Raw genomic sequence first — 21,644 nt, 5'->3', positions numbered from 1 at the left:
TTACATTTTGTTTTGGAGATCACATATTGTAAAAATTTGTCTACATAGGAGAATTCTTCCGGGATTTGAGAAAATTCAAAGTTAAGCTTAGACCTTAAAAAATTATTTGGTGTTTTTTTGCCTTTTTTTTGTGGTTGTTTGTGTTTTTTTTTGTTTGTTTGTTTTGTTTTTGTTTTAACAATGGAGAACATGTATTTTTAAACTTAATCCTTGTGAGATTTTTTCTTTATCTCTCAACTAGTCAAAACTAGCCCTCCAGAAAGCTGTCAGACTTTCTACTTGATACGGCCAATATTGTGTTGAAAGAGCACAGTGTTGGCTTTTATTCATGGAATGTCAGATACAGCCTGAATTAACATTGAAAAGGACACTTTTTCTCCCAAAACATCACAATGGTCTTCAAATTATTGTAGCAGGTAGAGAGGCCTGATAAATAACTTGAGAACATGTTTTTCTTTGCAGCTTAACTCAGGGTCTGAATGATTCTCTTGAGTCCTCCGGTAGTTATGTTAGCGGTATGTGAGCAGTGCATCCGAGTGGCACTGGGCTTCCTCATGGCACCACCACGGTTGTTCTGCCTCTGTTGTCTTACCTCCAGCCCAGCTCTGTGCACAGCTGCACCCAGACTTAGCCCCTTCAAGGGGAGCATGGAGCACGAATGATGCTGTCTAGGTCCTCTGAGAGGCATCTGGGTGCAGGTGGAGTACTGACCTGGCTGCCTGGTATTTCAAAGGTGCTTATTTCCGCATGGCCCATAGGGTTTGTTACACCTCCAAAGGCTGCCTGTTAGGAAGCTATAGCTATGTGACGCATTGGGTGACTCTGATATATTTTCTGCAGTTACAGCACTAATAAATAAAGCTTTTATCTGTGATTGAAATCCTGTGTAAATCTACTTCAACCGTGGGGCTCAGGCTTTTGGCAGTCTGCCACAGTTTGTCTTGTGGTGCTTGCACAGAGGTTGCGGCACAGCTCCAAAGAGGTGGCCATCTCCAATGTTTGTTTCAGATAGCTTGTGTTGAGAAAGTAGCAAACTGCATAGAAACCTTCACGGGGAGCTGTACTTCCAGATATGCTTTCAGTCTACTGAGGGCGTGTAACTTTGGAAATGGAAAGTAAGGATGGTTATGTTTCTCCAAGAGCGAGTATTAATTTCATATACTGTTTTCTGTAGAGTTCTGCAAGGAATAAATCAGGTGTGCAAACTTAAAGGCAGTTATTTTTCCAGGAGGACCTTCTGTTTGATTCATTAGCTGTCTTCAACAAAAGAGTAACATTCAGTGTTTTTGTGTGTTAAAGTCATCATTTCTGTTGCTCTGGAGAGGAAGGAGGCTTTGGAACTGATGCATCTCTGTGTAGGGTGGCCCCCTCCCAATACACGCAGCATCCATTATGTTAGTCCATGCTAAGCAGTGTCCCAATAGATGTTTGTTTACTTCCTATTTTCTTAAACACCATACAGATAGAACTTAAAAGACCTTGCTGTTCAGCTTTTCTGTTTGCAAGTTTAGATACCAAAACATGTCTGTTGTTTTGTGCTTTTTTTTCTTGTTGTTGTTTTAATTTGCTTTTATTTAATGTTTTTAAACAGGTAGTGTCAGCTTCATATTCTTAACTTGGCTCTTACCTTCATAACAACAGCAGGCTCCATCTACATAAACGTTACTAAAATCTTCCTTAGTCTTTTTAGTAGTGACATGCAGTGGTTGCAGAATGCAGCAAAGGTTTAAGGAGAGCACTGTACAAAATAACAGTGTAGGTTATTCATTAGCAAGGTGAGAACACTCAGTTGCAACGTGTGGGAAAACTGAAAAATTCCCAGCAGGTTTCATCAGGTAACAACTGGATAAAGGATGTAACGAGTTTCCTTATTACTTACCTACCTAACCCTTCCTGCCCCCTGGTACCTCTATGCATCTTCCCCCTCTGTGCATCTCTCTGTTATAAATCTGGATATATAGTTAAGGCTTAATTGATACAATATATAAAAAGTTAACTCTAAAATGTGTCATAGATTTTTTTGTTCATTTGAGCACCTGCACATGACTCCTGCAGGGAGATGCTGGTGGCTCAGGGACAGGCATGGCATAACTCAGAGTGTGAGAAGGAGAAGGTGTAATGGAGGAGGGAGTTACAAGGACCTTTTCAAGGTAATGGCCATTTTTCCCTCATTCTCTTCAATGTTTTGACCAGCTATTCTCACCTTGTCTGTATTATCTTAATAATAAATACTGTGGCTATATTTTATACGGTAATCTCATAAGAATCATACATAAGCATTTCTTAAACATCTATCTATTACACAAGTGCACAAAGAAGTCTACTGTGTAATTTTTTGATGAGATGCCAGCCAGTTGCTTGGCATTTGAGTCACCTCTGCTTTCAAGTATTGTATGAAAAAACACCATTAATGTGATTTATAAAGATGTGATAAAGTGCTGTGATTAATTTTCACGTAAGTGGAAGATGTGAGGTCTTTGCTGGTACAGAACACAGATTTACCTCTTGAAAGCTTTAGTTAGAAATGACATTCATTCGCTGCAGAGAAACGACACTGCGTGATAATTCTTCATTCCTCACAAACAATGGGACTTTAAATAATCCATTAAACAGCCATACAAGGAGGGTTGTAAAAATATTTTACCAAAGGAAATTGCAACTGCTCAGTGGACTGGCATGAGTAGTTGCTACAGTAATCCAGCTTTGAGTAGAGAAAATTGACATTGAGTTTTGAAGCCTAATATTCAGAAGGATGTTTGTATCTAGAATCAATACTCCTTGTTTTTAGTTCACAATCAGTTTACAATGTCCTGGTCTCTGGGTACAAAGTGCAGTTCAGCCCACGGAGTTTCTTTCTCACAGACGTGACGTTTCCCATGTTTCAGTTTCTAATGTCATTATATCAGTCTGTGAGGCTCAAAGACCAGGTGCCTGCTAGGGTCTCTTGTACGTTTGTATTTTGTAAAAAAGTGTAGGATTTGATTTGAACCACGGGAAGATGATGTCCTACTGGTATGAAGGTTTAGCTGTATGAGTTCTGCTCCTGTTTCTAACACTTAAGATGTCTGAAGATTTTATCTTAAAAAGGCCATGTCAATTATGAAATTCCAGAATTACTGTCTGTCTTTGTTATTTTGTCACCTAGCTTCCATCATTGGCTTGGAAGTTAATCGCTGCATTATTACAATAGATTCTTCAGTACCTTGATTTCAAGCTTGAAGTGCCGCAAGGTTGTTCAGGTAGAACCGACAGATTTATGGTAAATTTGGGAATTATAAGTTTAGTTTCAAATGGTAAGTGCAGGAAAGCTGTGTACTCCAAGCTGAGTTTGGAGTAATGTGTGTTCTCTGCCAAGCTGTATACCTCCATATGGATGTTATGAGTTTCAGAAATGGAATGAATATGTAATGCTAAAACCTTTCTACTCTGTCCGTGACCACTGTTTACGCTGTCCAGTTTCTATGGGCTGCTTGTTGTGGTCAGATTTTTTAAAACACTTTACTAGGTTTGCTAGCTAATTTTTACTTTACACCTATTTATTTTATTAGTCTGTGAAATAACCTGTGTTATATTAAACTGTCAGTTAAAGTAACCCATTGGACAAAAATGCTTCTTCACTTGAGATAGTAATGGTGTTGAAAATGTTCCCAACAACTGATCTAGGTACAGACTACCTTTCTGGTAGTGTGCTCAAGTCTGCTGGTAGGTGATCTGCTTTTCCTGTTGCGAGCTGAGCGTTGTTTTTTTTTTTTATTTGGTATAAATTGTCATACTTCATCATACAAAAATATGTAACAAGGTCTCTTTTTTTTTAATCGATGGTTAAGGAAGACTTAAAACAGGACAATGAAATATTTGTGTAAACAATTTTTAATGCTGACCTAAAAAACTTCAATCTTAAAAAGAGACTTGTAAGCAAAGTACAAAAATTTCAATCGGAATACTTTCAAGTACTGCACTTTTGAAGTCTTTTGGGTTTCAATTTTGGAGATTCAGCTTCAATAATTTACTTCTGAGTAAAAAGTATGTCTGAAAGTAGAAACAATGTTTATGCTAAAAATTGGTATAATGTTCTGCTTAGCATTTGAGAGGTAGATGTTTTTGGCTGTATACTAGCTCAATATGTAGTACTTTATAAATATTTTTTTAATTGAATATTGTAGAAAAACCTATACTGATTTTTTTTATTTTTTCTTTTCCTGCATAAATGCATATTCATGCCCCAGGAGGACTTTAGGCAGGAAAACAAAATGACATTTTCGTATTTTACTGAGTAGTATACATGTAAAACAGACAAACAAAAACAACAACAACAAAACACTGCAAGATAAAATCGGGATTTTTGAACAGAATACTCAACATTTTCTCTTTTTTTTGTTGTTGTTCTAGCTTTTCTACTGCTATTTTTATCCAGAATATGAGTGACTTGTATTTATTTCTTCTATCTCCAGCCACCTAGCTTTCACACTCTGAAAGAAAAATCAGATTATTTAAATAAAAATAAAAAAAGGTAAATCAGATCGGTAAAAAGGGGATAAAAGTTTAAGTTTCTGCCTGGCTACTTTTATTCTGTATTTGTTTACTGGCAAAGGACACTAAGCTATACTCAAGTGGAAGTGTGGACTAATCAGGGGAAAGGTAAGCTGGACAAATAAGAAAGTACTGTAATTTTTTTTTTATAGGCCATAAGTGATAGTATTGTTTAGTTTATTCTTAGTTCTGTTTCATAAAAAGAAATCTCCAAGTAGAATGAGAATAGGGGAAGTCATATGTTGTTAAAATTACTGAAAGGTGTTTAAAGTCTTGCTTTCAGATTTGTTTAGTCTGTTGCCATTGTTTATCAAGCTGTGCTACCAGTAACTGATCTTCTCCTGATAACTTCTGGGGTCCTGAGTCCTTTCTGGTTCACTTCCTCCTTTCACAGCAGCTGTTACTTAACAAGCATCAGAATGGAGTGCTGGCATAAATCAATTACATGGTGCTTAATAAAAGACGGTGTTTTGACATGGTAAGTCACTGATAAAACCAGCTGTTCTAATTTCTGCTCTCCAAGAAACAAAATAATCACCTGACAGATGGAATAGGACAGGAGAGAGATTGAGTTCTGAAGAAAAAGGCAAACAGCGTAAAATACATACATACAGTGATTATCAGGTAATCTTTTTATACAAAAATAGGTTAAACTTTGCATTTACCTACCAAACTGCAGCTTTTGCCAGTGTCGTATTGAGTGAGAGGTGAGGGGAAATTCCTTGCAATACCAATATAAGGTCTGTAAGAGCGGCCATAAACAATGAGACCTTTACTGAGCCAAAGAACTGAGTCCTTTCTTTAAAGCTGAAGAGATTTCCTTACAGCTCTACTTGAATTCTTATATTCTGTACAAGCAGAAGTGCTTCTCAATTAATTTGTTGAAATTAGTAAGGGCAAGGTAAGTCTTCTGTCCTTGGTTTTCTTTTTTTATTAGAGTGGATCATTCTTAAATCACAGACATCCTGCCGGAATCAGAAAACACAGAGCTTGAGGATTTTGATATTGGCACTATACATCTGTGTGTATACCTACTAAACCTGAATTTCAATTATATGAGAAATTAAGTTGATCTTGAACGTTGTTGAGCAGAATTGGCACAGTACAGCTTTGTATGTGCTTTCTGGATTTGTTCTCCCCTGTACAGCAGTTCTGTACTTCAAGCAGTGTGCAGTTGTCTGCCTTTTACAGCAAGAGCTCGTTTGTTAACACTCATTCATTAGAAATATTATGATACGTTATATTGTGACATTAGATAGTCATGAATTTTTTGCATGGTTCAGAATTTAACTGAAAGAATGTGTGCATGTTCACAGATTTGTTATTAAAATGTTCTCTTTCTAATAAGGAAGCTAATATATTTTTTTTAGGTTTAGAGCGTTTGCTTGCTCCATCAGACAGCAGAGGCCAGATCTTTAGAAGAGAGAGCATATCTTTAACTTTGGCACTCACAAGGATCTACTCTTGATACGTGAAAGACTTTACTTCAGTAGTAGACTCTTACTCCTCCTTGTGTGTTCAAAGGTATCTGATTTCTGCTCATTTGATCAGGGATAGGTTTGCTTCTTAATTGCATGCTGTAAGTACACTAGCAATAATGAATTAGTTCTGGTTATCCTTAAGGTAACTTGTTGTCTATGAAATTAGTGAGCAGACTCTGGAAGAGAAAAAATTGGTATGACCCATGGCTGTTAGCATAAAGTCTAATTATAGGATTGTTTTAAACGTCAGCCATGATTTTGAAAATAAATGTAAGCTAATGCTACTCACGGTTCAGAGTAATCAGTACTTCAGTAAGCTTTTAAAACTGCATGTACTGTTGATCTCAGGTATGTAATAAGTAATTATTTGAATAGTTTATTAAGTGGAGAGGAAAGGTTCATGAGTCTTCCCTGATGCCTATATATGCTTTTGTCTGAACAAATAAAGGAAGAAAAAGAAACGTGAATTAAAAATGCCCATCCTCCTAAGACAAATTGACTGCTGCAGAAGCTAAGACAGACAATAGAGTTACTGGAATGCCTTGGACTGAAATGGGTTTTCTGCCTCTGCCGTAAACAAAAAAGGAGCCTAAGAATAATTTGAACTGCCATTTAGCTGAATTAGGGAAAATTCCTAAATTTTGAAAACATCTTCTATGTTAATAGATTTTAAAACAAGTTTTTTAAAATCCCAGAAAGAGTAAGCTATTTTTCCCAATCCTGCATGGATTTAATTTCATATCCTGTGCTCCTACAAGTATTTTCTTTTTATTTATTTATTTGGCAGTGATTCCATTTATTTAGTTATTGAGTCTTAAATTAAAATGTTGTTTGAAGAAAACAAAACACAATATTATTTTTCCTGTATTGCCTTTCCTAGTCCTGCTGGTGTACAGCTGAATAGCATTTCCCAACCAGGAGCACTGGACTCGCTCTACTCTGGAAATGAAAAAGCTTGAGTGAACTGGAAGTTCTTTACATACACATCCTGCAATCTCACCCCTTAAACCAGTAGTTGGGTAAGGCACATATGTGCAGGGAAATTTTAGACACTAAAACTGATGATTTGTTTCCTGCACCCCCCCCCCCCCTTTCCCCAAAGCTTATATCTGTTTTGCCTTATTTTGCTTGACTGAGACACCAAATACAGAAAAAAAGTATCAGTCATAAACTTCACCACCATTTATACTCTCTCTCAAGGCAAATTGCAGCTAATTTCCTTTTGCTTCTTACAACATTTCATACAAAGACAAAATACATGTTATTGAGAGTAGCTTTTGCTAATGTTACCCATTAAGTTATTGAGTTGGGTGACAGTTGGAGTATTACCCAACATTTGCACAGAAGTAAAGGGGAGCTTTATTTTGATATGCATTTTTCTTTCCTCTCACCTGATTCTAACTACTTTACTGTTCACTGATTTTATTTTTTTAAATTAGTATACAGTATTCCTAATGCCTTCTCTTTCCTACTTGGTACTGTTCATACTGAACCCGGCCACAGTTAAGGCAGGAAAATTTTTAATGTAATCTCTGCGTATCTATGCTAAGATTGTTACAGTTCTTTGCATTTTACTAATTCTAAGCATCAACTCTTTGGATCAACCTGTATGTTTTCCATGTAACTGATAGCTACTGTTTTCTGGGATTGAATAATTTTCATGAGGCTTGGTTCTATAGTAAATGCATTTTCCCCTTTATTGTGTCAGGTTTGTTGTATTATGGATGCCTTTTTAAAGCACTATTATTGCAACCTCGAGTGCATGGTTTCAGACATCATTCTTAACAACAGATACCTATTACACAAACTTATTTTTCTGTGGAAGGCTTGACCTTTTCTGAACATTAATTCGTTCTGTTAAATTTGATCAGGCTTTAACAGGAGATAATTATTTCATCTGACTTGCTCTTTGCTTAAAAAGAATAGATACTGACTCTTCCAGCGTAACAGAGCCTAGTATGTTCTCAGTATTTGTTTCTCACATCTGTTTTGGTTTCTGCTTTTTTTCTTTACTCTTCCTTTCTCCTTCTGCTCTGTTTTTCTTCTGTCTTCTCATGTGAACTTCTCTTGCTTTCCCATATGTAGTGGTGACTTCTACCAAAGAAACTTGGGCTACTTGATTATCCATTTATATCCTATACAACTCCCATCTATGTAGACAGTTCATAGAAAAGCCTGTTGCTTGTGTAATCACAGGCAATTCATCTTCTTACTTTTCTTTTTGCTCTTTAAAAATTCCACTTAATATTGTGTTCAGCTGAAATACTGGTCTATTTTATTGTGTTCAATAAAACAACCTTGTTAATTAGTTTTGTTACATTTTTTTGATACTGAAAAACTGAAGTTACTTCCCATTACCAGATTTCCAACCATTTTTGATGACTGCAGAATTATTATTTTCACTTCCATTGATGCTAGTTGTAAATATATACATATATATACACATTGGGAAAAAGTTTGTGCCATAAAAAAGTAACTGTAAGAAAATTCATTTGCCTGTTTTTTGTTTGCATCTTATCTTGCTCAGTTAACTAATGATAAATTGAATTAGATACAATGACTTCCACTCTTTTCATTATCATTTCTTTAATTAAGAGGTGTTACTGTCTGAGCTTTTTGGAACATTAATTAATGAAAATAATTCAAAAAAGTTTGTGAGAGTCTATTGCAAATCTAAAGTAGCTTGTGATTTTAATGAAGAAAAAATGCTGTAAACTGCAGTTTGACTGTGTCACTTAGGTTGGATCTGTGGGCGCACTTTCCAGGTTCTAATCTGTAGTAGGACACAGTTAAGAGTGTCCTGATACAGCACAAGAAAAAAAAACATTGTTTTGTTTGGTTGCATTGGTTTTTTGTTTGTTTGTTTGGGGTGGGGGTGGAATACCATCAGCCCTCTTCCCTTGGTGTCTCTCAAATGAAATATTCTGCTAGGAGATGCTTCCGGGGCCTGCTGTCTTCTTGTGCGGCAAACTCACACGGCAGTGGTTGGAACGAGGCCCTTTGAAACACACCAAATAGCTATGCTGACAAAATCCTGCACATTGTGACTGAAAAAAAATGTTGCTTTTGTTCCTATATGAGTGCATATATATATATATATATGAGGAACTCAGTGAGCATGTTTTGAAGTCGTTTTTAGTGAAGGAACATGCAATTAATTTAATTCATTCATCTGTAAAGCGTAATTCAACTTAAACATTCCTCATGATCTCTCATTTGCTTTATCCTTGGAGGCTAATCGAAATTCTGTAAAACATCCTGCCTTTAGTAAATTTCTCTTTTTTTTTTTTCTACAGCAAAGGGAAAACAAAGGACACTTCAGTGAACCTTTATCGCTATTGCGTTTGCTGCTGATAGTGATCTAGATATTAAAATGAAGTAGGAAGCTTCTCAAGTGTTTTTCCTTTTAAGCAAATAATTAGTACTATCCAACTTGTTAATTTTTTCAGAATATGAAATTAGTATTTAGCAAAGGTGTCATCTTTCAGTGAAAAGCATTGATCTTCCTTGACAAGAGAACTTTTCTTATTTTGATGGTTGGTCAAAGCAGAAGGATTACAAGGTGGTTTATTGTGAAATAAAATGCATTTCAAATGCCATTGAAATGCAGAATGGCCATTTTAAATGTAGTCTCTTTGGTCTTCAGGCTTCTGAGAAGGCATGACTCCCACAGGAAGGAAAGGACTTCTTGCATCTCACCATTTATTAGAGTGTTTCAAGCAGTTTCACCAGCAGATATTTCAGAATTATAAAAGACTTTAGTATCAATTTATTAAGGACTATTGACTTACAAACTGGATAGTTGCTAATTAGTTCTATAAGGTAAGAAAAAAATAAAAGCCTTTCATTATAAGAATTTCTAAAAAGATGTGCAACTTTACTGATGTTTTACTATGGTGTTTTCTGTCTGTGGATGTGGAAGAATGAAAAATGGGGTTATAAAAATGAACTCCTGCTTGAAATCTTCTCACACGTTAGTAATGCCAGGATATTTATATGTTAATGTGAGCAGGAAATGATTTTTTGTGGTGGTACATATCTCTGTAGCAAAAGTACAATCTTTTGTTCTTAAACAAGTTTATACCTAATAGTTTATGGTGTGGTGATGGAGAAAATGAATAAATTCCAAGAGAATTAGTATCTTTATATACTTATATATAGTTATTATATATATATATATATATATATATATAAATATAATATATATAATATAATATAATATAATATATATAATATATATAATATATTATATTATATATATATATAGTTATAAGTATATAGTTATACTAGTTATATATAGTTATAATATAACTATATTATATATAGTTATAAGTACTTATACTTATATAGTATAAGTATCTTTTCTTGGTTTTTCTTTAGCAAGTTTCTAGCATAGGTGAAATCTTTTTTGGAGAAAAGGACATGGTAACAATGCATAAGGCTCAGAAACTTTGGGAAAGGGGAAAATATGGTTAGTGAGGCGGATCTACTTGTTGGCAGCTAAGCAAATCCTAAGCAAGGGCTGCTCTGTAAGATCTCTGTGAAACAGCAGTTAAATATTTTTTTAATCAGAGCTGTCTGGACTTTAAAGTCTGCCCCTTTCAGTTGTCCTCGAGGAGCTCATGACAGCAGCTGTGGGTAGACCCAGAGCCTTTGGTGGCAGCCATTCTGACAGTTCGCATCACAAAACAATTGTGTTTGGTACAGAATTGTAATTTCACTGTTTAGCTTGCTCAGCTTTCACAATCTTTTAGCATTCTCCTCTTGTCTGTTACTGGCTGTCGTTGAACACCTTAGTGGGATTTCTCTCGTTACAAAATTCCCTATTTTCTTATCTTCTACTGTGTAAAAAACACTTCTGATAAATCATTTTTTATAATTAAGAAATTCAACATAATTTTTTCTGACACTTTCAGTATGTATGTTTTTGACTTTGTCACTGCGACTCCTTTTCCAGGAAGCTTCTGTTCTGTCTTAGTTATGCACGTAGATGCTGTCCATCCATGTCAAGGATGAAACAGGAATGTAGTTTAAACATCTGTGCTTGCCAACGTCATTTAACTATTGATCTAAACGTGCTGCATGAGTCTTAAAATAATGAAGGAAGAAATGTTAGACAGTAAATTAAATTTTTGCTTCTCTTGGTTTGTTTTTCCTCATGGATGCTTCTGCAAGCATCTCTTGATGCTTGCGGAAGAATTATGAGTCTGTTTCTAATGTCATCATATTTTACAAATTAGCAGAGAATAATAAACCTAACCCTCCTGGAAATAATGTCTGTGTTCTTTCTTTGCATAAGCACATCTTACAGCCCTATTGTTTTTTATACCTCCTTTTATTTTTAATTTCTGTGACCTCTTTTGCTGCACGTGTAGCCTACTAAGTATGATTTGAACGTTTCTTTATTGTTCCCTAAGAAGGGTTTACTTATGGCTTGGCTGATGGGGTTTATGATATTTTTGGGATTCTTGCTCTTTATAGCAGTTAAGAACCTACAAATTGTATTGTCAACCTGTTGATCTCCAAAAGTGAAAGGCAGAGTGTAAATGACAGTTTTTTATCCTCTATCCCTTTGCTGTAGAAAGCTTCAATTAATCTCAAAAGAAAGCTGTCCAGTAGGTAAAACTCTCTATACCTACTGAAATGTCAGTAAATTGCAAGGATTTTTCTTGGTAAAGATAGGTTGTTTTTATATTGTAAGTGGAACTCATTTCTCAATAGGACACCAACAAAAATGCTAACAGATCAGTAAAATCCTTCAAAATGAATGTAGGTATTCAGGCAGTCTCTCTCTTTTTTTTTCTTTTCCACTTTTGTGTGAATTTTCATTTAATACTTATAGTCAAAAAGAGGGAAAAAAAACCACTTATTTTCCACATTTAATATATTCTGAAAGCATGCAGAGTAAATCCATTTAGAAAGCATCCAATTAAATTGCTACAATATACAGAAGAAAATTCAAGTTACAGTTCTTCATCCAAAGTATAAATGCTGTATTTCTTCCCGTGGAATGAACAGTAGATTTCTTGTCATCATGAACATTTATTTTAAAAATATGCACCATACTTATGCTCAGCTGATCAAACTGTAGAAAAGGTTTTTCATAAAAACAATAGTAGGGATTTTGTTTGTTTGTTTGTTTGTTCTTCCTTTGGTATCCATATCTGCAAAAGGTTTTGGCAGCAGAAGGTAAAAATTTGCAAAATCTAAATTAAACCAAGAGGCCAACTATATGAGACTACTCGTGAAGATAAACGATTTTTAAAATGAGAATTATATTACACCTAATCCAGTTTGGACTGCTGCTGAAATGGGATACTTTCCAGCTGCGTGCTCGCACTATTTCTTTACTGACAGACGTACAGCAGTGCAGACTGGCACACTGGCTGGTTGGTCGGATGGAAGAGTAGCGCTCTGCTGGGGTGGGATGAGGAGGGCATCAGCTTGATGAACCACTCCAGAGCAAGAGGAGGAAGCAAACATAAGGCAGCCTACAAGGTACAATGGTGGAAGTTCATCTTCATTTCTTTGGAGGAACAGTCCAATGAAGTCTAGTTTGCAGCAGCAGCTTCTACTATAGGAAGCTCCTTAGGTTTTTTGGATGATTTACAATCATGCTCTAAATATTTTCCTGTAAAACTATTTAAAGGTGAGTTGTTTCAATGAAAGTAAAATTTCTGCACAAAAACAACATCTCAAAACATAAAAAAGTTTTTTAACCTGGTGTGTTACTTATCCTAAAAGTTTAGTAAAATATGACATAGAAGTCAAGAATATTTTTTTGGTTTTGTATGTATTTTTTAAAAAAAAATCTCTAAATACAGGGCTACATTTAGCTGACCTACATAATATTAAAAGCTATGTGTTTTCTGTAATCATGAATTCATTGTTTTCCAAAGAATTATAAACTGTAAAACCAGCTTATCTGGGGAAGACTTTGCTGTGCTTCTGGCCACCATCTTACCCATTCATTCCCCTGTTTACAACGTTGGAGTTGTAAAAGTAACCAAGAGACCTCACTTTGGCAGAGAAACTTTTCATCTTTCTCTGCCAAAATCCACAGAGAAAATCCTTGGTACCATCTATTCTTGCTGCCCTTATCTTCTTATCAAAGGGAATGGTAGAACTTTCATAGTTAAAACTCATCATCCCCTTCACCTGCCATGTATTTCTCTCAAATCTTACTGCAAAGGTCACTGAGGCAGATGAATCTACCACATTTAACTAACATACTCAACTTGGTGTCCACAAGGGTGACCCCTAGGTCCTGTTCTGCACCTGAAAATGAGCATAAGGCAACTTTGCAGGACTTTGCATGTCCCCTTGCTGATCCTGAGGTTTCTCAGTCCATTTCACAGCCTGTCCAGGTCCCTCTGGATGGCTCCACAACACTCAGGCACTTTTGGGTCATCTGCATATGTATGTATGTTGCTGACAACAGCTCTCCCATCTCCCCGGTATCTGACTGCTTTCCTTGTTGTTTTAGGTTCTGTTGAGAAGGGATAGTTTGACGGTCTCATGCCAAACGCTTTTTGTACGCATCTTTGACCGAAGTGTTGTGAGTGGCAACAGTCAGTGCAGTAATGAATGTGACCAAAGCTGATCCCACAACATACTGATTCTGTTGTGTAATAGCAAATAAATAAATAAATAACAAAGAAAGAAACAAAATGCTTCAATGAAGTGGCATAGTTGCAGTGTGTTTGTTGAACTGGCGCTCTTGTTTGTGTACCTGAGGTACAGCAGCATGCCTGTATATCCAACTATCAGATACCTTCTTGGTGTTAAGTAATTATGTCATGAAGAGCTAGGATGTCCTCTTGACAAAAGTAGGCAATATATAAATGTCTCAGTGGCACACTCTTGAGTTTTGGAGAATCAAAATCGTCTACTGTCAGTTATCCCAGTTCTAAAACAACACATGCTAGAAGTTGCAAAATTTAATAAATAAACAAAATCCTCTGTTATGAGGATGTCAGCAAATGGATGCTTCTCATCAAATATGCATTTTCATGACATGCATTTTCAGACAGGTGTTCAAAAATTATTTTGCACACATTAATTTTAACCTCATTTTTGACAACAGAGGTTGCAAAATTTACTTATTTGTGATCTAAAGATGGCAAAACTGAGTTGTTTAAGCTTGATGCTTAGTCAAAGATAAAACACTGACTCTGTGCTATAGCTGAAGACAGAAATCATGTTGTCCATGTTCAGTTCCATGATTTCAGTGCGTGAGGAACATGAAACAAGATTCGTCTAAGAGAAAATAATGCCCTTGGTGAACCTTTGGATCAAGACTTTTTAGTGTTGACCACTTTTTTTTTTCCTTTGGTGGTAGTGGTGGTTGAAGATGAGGCTTTTGCTTGTGGCATGTTCACTTTCTACTGTTTGTAAAATGTTCTAATGATGAAACTGAGAACAAAAAATTATTATAGCATACTTCGTGAAACTGTGATTAATGCAAAGCTTTCTCCATCAGTAGTTCCTTTTGGAAATCGGTCATTTAATTAGTACTCTTTTAAAAGTTTCACTGTTTAGTTTTTTATGAAATCACATTGAAAAATTGTTACTTTTATTTTGCATGCTATTTTCAGTTGTATTTTGAATTCCAGCTTCTTGGCCACTTTTTTCTGATTTTCTTCAGCTTGTTCAGTAAGATGTCTTCCTGTTAGTTGCTGTTGGATACTTTATTTTTTTTTGTGTTCCCTTTTTTTAATATATCTGTCCTCTATAGTGTCTGAGGGGGAGGTGTGAGGGTTAGAATATCATGCTTATGTTGCTCGAGCTAATTTTCATCTCCCTTTCTCTCCTTTTACTCCAGTCTTTGTTATTAATTATATCTTTTTTACTTCACTTTTTTTTCTGTTCCCTTGGGTTCTCTTACTCCAAATTGAAAGCAGAACTGTAGCATCAGGATGTCCACGTAATGAACCTAAGTAACCATGTAATCTTATTATTGAATCTCTCATCCTCAGTTTTTCCCTTGTTGTCTGGCATCCTTGCTTATTGCATCATATCTAAAATTAGATTGACATCTCTTCAAGTTAGTTTCCTTTTTTTCTTCATCTTGTCCCCAGATACAAAATTAAGTTGTGTGAGAGCCTAATATTAAGTACCAGATGCATTAAATTTTTGTCCATGTCATATCCATGTAGCTGATGAAACTGTAGGTGATAACAAAGCTTGTAGAAGAAGTTGGCCCATTTTTTAACAAGAATATACAGATGTTGAGTATACATGTATTCATCTCACTAGAGATTTCATTGCTTTGTTAGATAATTCCAGAGTATTATTCCTTTTATTCCCTTTTTTTTTTTGTCAGTGATCAGTGTTCTAAAAGCTATGTATGAGTCATCAGGCAGTTCGCTGCAATATTAAGATGTATTCTGGTCATTTTCACTATTACCGTGTTTAACTCTGTGGACAGCATTGAAAGCTGCTGTAAAGAAACTAATGTTTGGGATGAGGGAGGACAGTAAATGATCAGGTTTCACAGTAGCTTGCTTTTATTAATTCATATACCAGGTAGATGTTTGTAACAGATTTGGTATAAACAATCTCAGACTTATTAAAGCTGAAAAAATGTTTATTTCTAGTCACTGGAAAGTGTCTTTTCACATTCCAGAAAATTAAGTTAGAACATTGTAACTGTGTGTTAAAATCCAATGTATTCCTCTGCCTGTTTTCTTCACAGCTCTTGCTTGTCAGATTAACTTACAGTAAGTTCTGAGAAAGAAGACATAATTTCTTGAATAATATGATTTAAAAAAAGGCACCAGCACCACCTACTTCGTTAGTCTTTAGCAAATGTGTTAAGTAGACTTTTAAACCTTCAGGTTTATTCAGCCATTCAACTTCACAAATCTTTTAATCAAACAATAAGTTAAATAACTGAAAAGTTGGGTAGATATATCTAGGGAAACATTATTTTTTTTAACCATTTTATGCTCACAATTAATACAGAAGAAAACAATATTGAATATATTGATGAAAATCTACACAAAAAAACCTGCCACATAGGAACAAAACAATCAAAGAATATTGGTTTGTAATACATCAATATTCATTTTTTAACTTACAAGAAAAAATGCATCAAGTTCAATCAGTATTCTGAAAAGTGCCCCCATTTCTTGTTCTGTTTTGGATTTGAGCCTCATGGTTAGGAGTGTAAGTGTAATGTAATTTTCAGTTTTGATAAGAAATAATTTTGTGTGTGTGGTTCTATGAAAAGGTCATAAGTGTGTGTTTGTTTTTTTCTGTCCATGATGACCAGTTTTCCTTTCTTGAGTATGTGCTGAAGCTATACTAGAACTTCAGTCAAGTGACTTGCAAAGATGGTGCTCAGTTACTATTGTATAATCAGGCCTTCAAGATTTAAAGTAATTAAGTCCTTCATCTCAATAGTTGTCTACTTTTTGTGAAGCGTAACTCACTCTTTTTTCTAAATAATGTTCAGTTTTCGTCTTAGTGCAATCCTTGACATGTTCTGCAGTTTTCCATAGTTTGCTAGTCATGATGAAGATCACAGAAAAGAAGACATGAGAATTTACATAAACAAAAAGAATTAGTCTCGTTTCATTGCTTGCATGAATTTTAGACAGGTTTGGCATGTTTTTGGCAAGCTGAAATCTAAGATGAAGTCTATTTTTAGTTGTAATGGAATCTTTTGTGTCATTCTTCAGTGAAGAATAGATTCAAGTTTAATAATGGTTAATTTAATACAGTTTTTAAATTGTTATCTCTTAAATATTGTTCAGTGCAAAAGAAAAGCAGTGTAGCTGCTAAACTTCAGGCAAGTTGCCAGCATGGATTTTAGTCTATCCATACTCACTTTTAGAAGCCTTTTCAGTGAGTATGCCCTGAGATGGAAGTGATTTTTCTTGAAACAGGAGTGCATTTCAGAACCCTTTTTTGTTTCTTCATCCTTATAGCAGTATTTTGACCATGTTTTTCAGGGCCTGGAAGGTAGTTTTCTTTTTATTTATGTTGGTTTTGTGTTTAATATTTATTTTTAAAGATCGGTTTTATTTATGACTTGCGATTTTTATTCTGCTGGAGTTATAATGCTCAAAAATACCCTCAACCATTTGTATATATTCTCAGTAACACACACTATTACTTTCTAACATACTTATAAAATTCTTTTAAATTTTTGAAATTGAGTGTGTAATCAACTAAAGTAGGGAGATAAAGGCAGTTAAAGTTGAAGTTAATTAAAGTAATGAGGAGAGTAATGGCTTAAGCTGAAATAACCATAAGAGAAAAATTTAGAAATAGTGTTCAAGTAACATAAAGCACTCTGATCTCAATAGTTCTTGTTTTAGTATTTCTGAAAAGAATTTGTTAGTATCAATTATCTGAAATGGATGAAAATAATAACTACAGTACACAAGAAGCAGATACATTAATGACATAACGGTATAGTACAGGTTGTATTAAAAATAAAACATTATCCCAGCCTGCTATAAATGCAAAAACATTTAGTGATAGCTGATAACATTTGCAGACCTTGGTTCTTGCGGTATCAGTGTTTGGCTTTTTTAGCTGCTTATAGAACATGTACGAAATGCTCCATATTTTGCCTTTTGCCTGTTAATGTTTTCTTGGGGATTTTTTCTACTATGTAAAATGTGTTCCAGAGTGAGTTCTGTGCATCAATATTGAATGTATCAGTTCTGGATTCTGAATGGAGGAGGGGGGAGGAAAAGGAAGAATCAACAGACATGGAGCATTCTTCACTGGGTTGGGCTGTCTTGTGAAAGTACTTCCTGATGTGTCAAAAATCCTCAATGGGGATTTGCTGAGGACTAATGCTGTCATGTATTAGTCATCCTTTATCTGCTTCTATTTTTACAGGTTCTGAAAGATGACTGACGCTGGTTTCTGTGATGCCACTGGGAGTCTCTGGCACCGTGGACTGATAAGGAACATGCAGATTTAACTGCACAACCTGGGGAGAAAGCATCAGGAGTGCTACTTCGTTTCAGCTCCTTAAGTGGACGAAGGCAACGGTGTCATCGATCTCCAAGGGAAGACCCTTCAACAGATTTTTACAGCTAATAATAAAGACAACATAGCGTCATCCACTTTCCAGATTTACAGTTCATCACCTTCCAAGACAGATGGTCTGTAAGAAGCTGGAGGATGCCTGCAGAGCACATAATAATGAAGTAGTGAATTGATGCTGCTGCTGCTGTCTAATTGTCAGGATCACAGCTGATCGAGCTGCACTGCCCTTTTTCTGCTCCCTTAATCGGGCCAGGAACAGCAGGGTGGACATGGCTGGCCTCATTAACAACCTGCTCATACTGTCTCTTGTTTTTCAGAACAACTGCTTGGGTTTCAGAAGCCCACTTTCCGTTTTCAAGAGGTGGGTTATGCAGGAAGACCCTGTGTGTTGAATGCATACTTCTTAGGGCTGCGGTCACTTACTATATAATGAAAGTATGAAAAAGCATGTCCTAGGCAAAAATGTGTATGTTATTTGTTTGGTTTTGCTCATCTGTTCTGAGTTTTATTTGCAAAAATTTAAATGGCACTCTCGTCATATTAATGATAGAAACTCCAGAGGTAGCTCTAAAATGGGAGTTTAGGATGATTATCATCAGGTTGATAAAAACAATAATATTGTTAATAATGTTATAATTATAATTAATAATGTTTTACGTAATGCTACAGGTATATTTGAGACTTTACATGGTAAGTAAATACATTTCACCTACCCTAGCTAGCTAGCAGTATAAAATGATGTTTTTATCAAAAAAGTGTTAATGAATTTGCTTTGGGAAACCTGGGAAACTTTAAAGGAAGAGGCTGAATGTAAAATTGCATAGGCAAACTTGAATGTAGGGTGCACAAGAGAAATAGCCTTTTTGCTATCCTGAAAGTATTTTACTGTATTGTTTTTTTAATTTGTTTATACATTGCAGTCAATATAGGTATTGATATTCATGTGAATTGTCAAAACCTGCTGTTTTGCTTTTCTGCTTGTAATGGGGATTGCTATATACGTCATGCTGTTAGAATTAAAAATTTCCCCTTTACACATTATTTAGATTTAATTTGTATTGAATTATACAACAGATACATAGTCTTAAAACAAAAACAACCAAAAATACCTCTGTCTTGAGTGAATAACACTACTTGACATATTTTAGTGAAATAATTCTGTCTGTACATCCGTCTACCTCAGACAATTACCTAGATGAAATGACAGGTTACATTTTCAGCTAAAGTTTTCCAGACTAGTCCGTCTGATTGTTCACTAAAATGTTTTCCAGAGCACATAAAGAAGTGAAATTGCCAGTTTTACTCCCATGTTGTCAAGCTTCTTTTCTAGTTCTGAAGACCTATTCTTCCAGAAAGGTAGAATAAAAATCAGTATTTTTGAAATGTGTCCTCCTTCTTTTTAAGGTATAAAGATGCTACTAGATCTCTTTCCAGTGAATGCCTTGGAAGTGACAGGCCAGTGATTTCACTTGGACTGTCAGATTTTGCATTGGACATTCGCATGCCTGGAGTGACGCCTAAGCAGGTGAGAGAAATTATTTTTTTTTTCTTTTTGCCACTTTCTGTTTTTCTTTATAGGCCAGAAAAATAAATCCTTGCCTAAAATATCACTAACATAAAGTAAACAAAGAAAACAGTAACTTTTGTAGATTAGTGTATGTCCAGAGAAAAGTAGGAATCTGAAGAGTAATTTCAGATGATTGAAAAATCTTTTCATCTGACTAGTGTTGTTTGTAATATGTTGGCTTCATAAGCTGAATTGCTGAAGCTTATTAAAAGAATGACTTTTATTAAAGTGAAACATATGCAGCTGTGCTAGTGAGACAAAAATTTAGAATTTGAGCTTAAACCAAATATCAGATGGTGCCTCAGTGGATTTAGTTACATGAAATTGAACATTGCTGCAACTTTGACAAGCTGAGAGAGAACAATCAGAAAGCATTTCACAAGTTTAATACTTTTGACGTACTATTTTGAACATTAAAATATTCCAGAAAAGCTACTGGAAATCAGTTATATTTCTATTACTCTTTCGTGTTTGAAGTTGCTTATCTATAGAACTAGGTCAGTTAAAATTCAAGAAACTAGTTAAGAGTTTTAACATTAACATTTTTAAGATTCACTTAAAAGTCTGTGTTTCTACTGTCACTGTCACATGTAGTTTCATTAAGCAAGATAAACGTGTTGTTTTTTTATTATTATTTTCAGTGAGGCAATGCAGGGAATTATATATTTCATTGAAAGACCATACGTCCATTTTAAAGGGCTGCAGATGCTTGGAAAGAGCAGGATGTTGTGCTGCAGTAGCTGATGACTCATTGTTGCAGATAGCACTTTGAAAAAATACTGAAGGGAAAATGAGGTTTTCAGTTATTGGGGACCACCCCTTTGGAACATATAATTTAGAGCAAGTGATGTCATTCCAGTAAGTGCAAACAGAAGTATTGTTCTTCTATTTTATCTAACTTATCTGCAACAAAACATTAAGCATCCCTTTCAGAGAGAGTGAAAAGTACTTTGAATTCTCCAAGGTGAGCATATGTAATTATGTAAATTTTAGTTAAGGCTATAATAGTTGTTGGGAAATAATACTCTTCACATGCATGTATGCTTATATCCAACAGCTTTTACACAAACTTAAATGTTACGTCCAAGTGTAGATTTGGGGGAGGGATGGAGAAGACAGACAGCAGTAGAAATCAACTTTCCAAACTAATTCTTAAAAAGGTAATAGTAATTCCTAGCCTTATATACCACTGTCCAGCTCATATTTTCCTTTCTTTGTTTCACCAACTCTTTACCCTTCTTCCCTCCATTTCCCTTCCTCCTTCCACACTGCCCCACAATAGCTGAACCGGAAACCTGGTTGCTATTTAGACAGCTTAAACTCTTACATACACAGCAAATATTGCCTTTCCGGTCATTGTTACTTATTTTCTTGTGGTTCACGGAAGGAGTTAACTAACAGCTTCTTGGTTTCAGTGCTGTTTGTTCACTTGTGGCAGAAAGAACATGGAAGTGAATAATCGTCTTTAGAGAGGAAATTCTTCTGTAGTAGCAGTTTACTACCTTGCTATCTTTTTCATGTGTCTTTTGGCCCTAATTGTTGGCAGATTTGTGGTTAGTGACTGCAGATCTGCAAGTTGTCCATACTGATGGTTACAAAGAAGCATATATGGGTTTGTTATTCTAGGGCCTATCTGTGAGTTTATCTCTATTCATGAAAGATGTCAATGAGCAAGGGGACAAGTGCAATTTTTAAAATGTTTTGGTAACGGATTTCTGGAGATGTATTGTTATTTTGGTTGTAACTAAATCCAATTCCTGAGTTCTGAATCCTAACAATTCTTATGGGAAAGATTTAAAAAATAAATAAAAAGGAGGATAAGCAGAAATTATTAGAGAAGTTGTGAATGAGTTAAATTCTAGAGAAAAAAATAGTATCTGTAGAGTAACACCAGTACGTTCCATATTGTCTGTTCTTTATCATGTGAAAAGAAAAGCTTACACTTCAGATAGATCATTATGCTGTGATTTAATGCAAAGAAGTGGAACTTTTATTTAGATCAGCAATTGGTTAATCTGACAAATTGAGTGATATCTTTTTTTGTGATGTGAAAG

The 21,644-nt window shown here is 35.2% G+C and overlaps 1 protein-coding gene across 14 annotated transcripts in view; it reads left to right on the top strand.

The window, feature by feature from the left end:
- The window catches only part of PAM (peptidylglycine alpha-amidating monooxygenase), a 141,507-nt gene that overhangs the window by 38,056 nt on the left and 81,807 nt on the right, over positions 1–21,644 (top strand). For 11 of the 14 annotated variants that reach the window (XM_040540658.1, XM_040540654.1, XM_040540664.1 and 8 more), the window contains 2 exons: positions 17,871–18,384; positions 19,428–19,548. In XM_040540658.1, the coding sequence (XP_040396592.1) occupies positions 18,293–18,384; positions 19,428–19,548 (213 nt within the window). In that variant the 5' untranslated portion in view covers positions 17,871–18,292. Of the gene's footprint in view, positions 1–9,657; positions 9,834–17,870; positions 18,385–19,427; positions 19,549–21,644 lie in introns of all 14 variants that reach the window. The other 3 variants (XM_040540661.1, XM_040540665.1, XM_040540655.1) reach the window with 1 other exon arrangement.

This window comes from Cygnus olor, chromosome Z, assembly GCF_009769625.2.
Source record: "Cygnus olor isolate bCygOlo1 chromosome Z, bCygOlo1.pri.v2, whole genome shotgun sequence".
NCBI lineage: Eukaryota > Metazoa > Chordata > Aves > Anseriformes > Anatidae > Cygnus > Cygnus olor.
The sequence above is the reverse complement of the archived record's forward strand: the minus strand, read 5'-3'. Positions and strand labels throughout refer to the sequence as shown.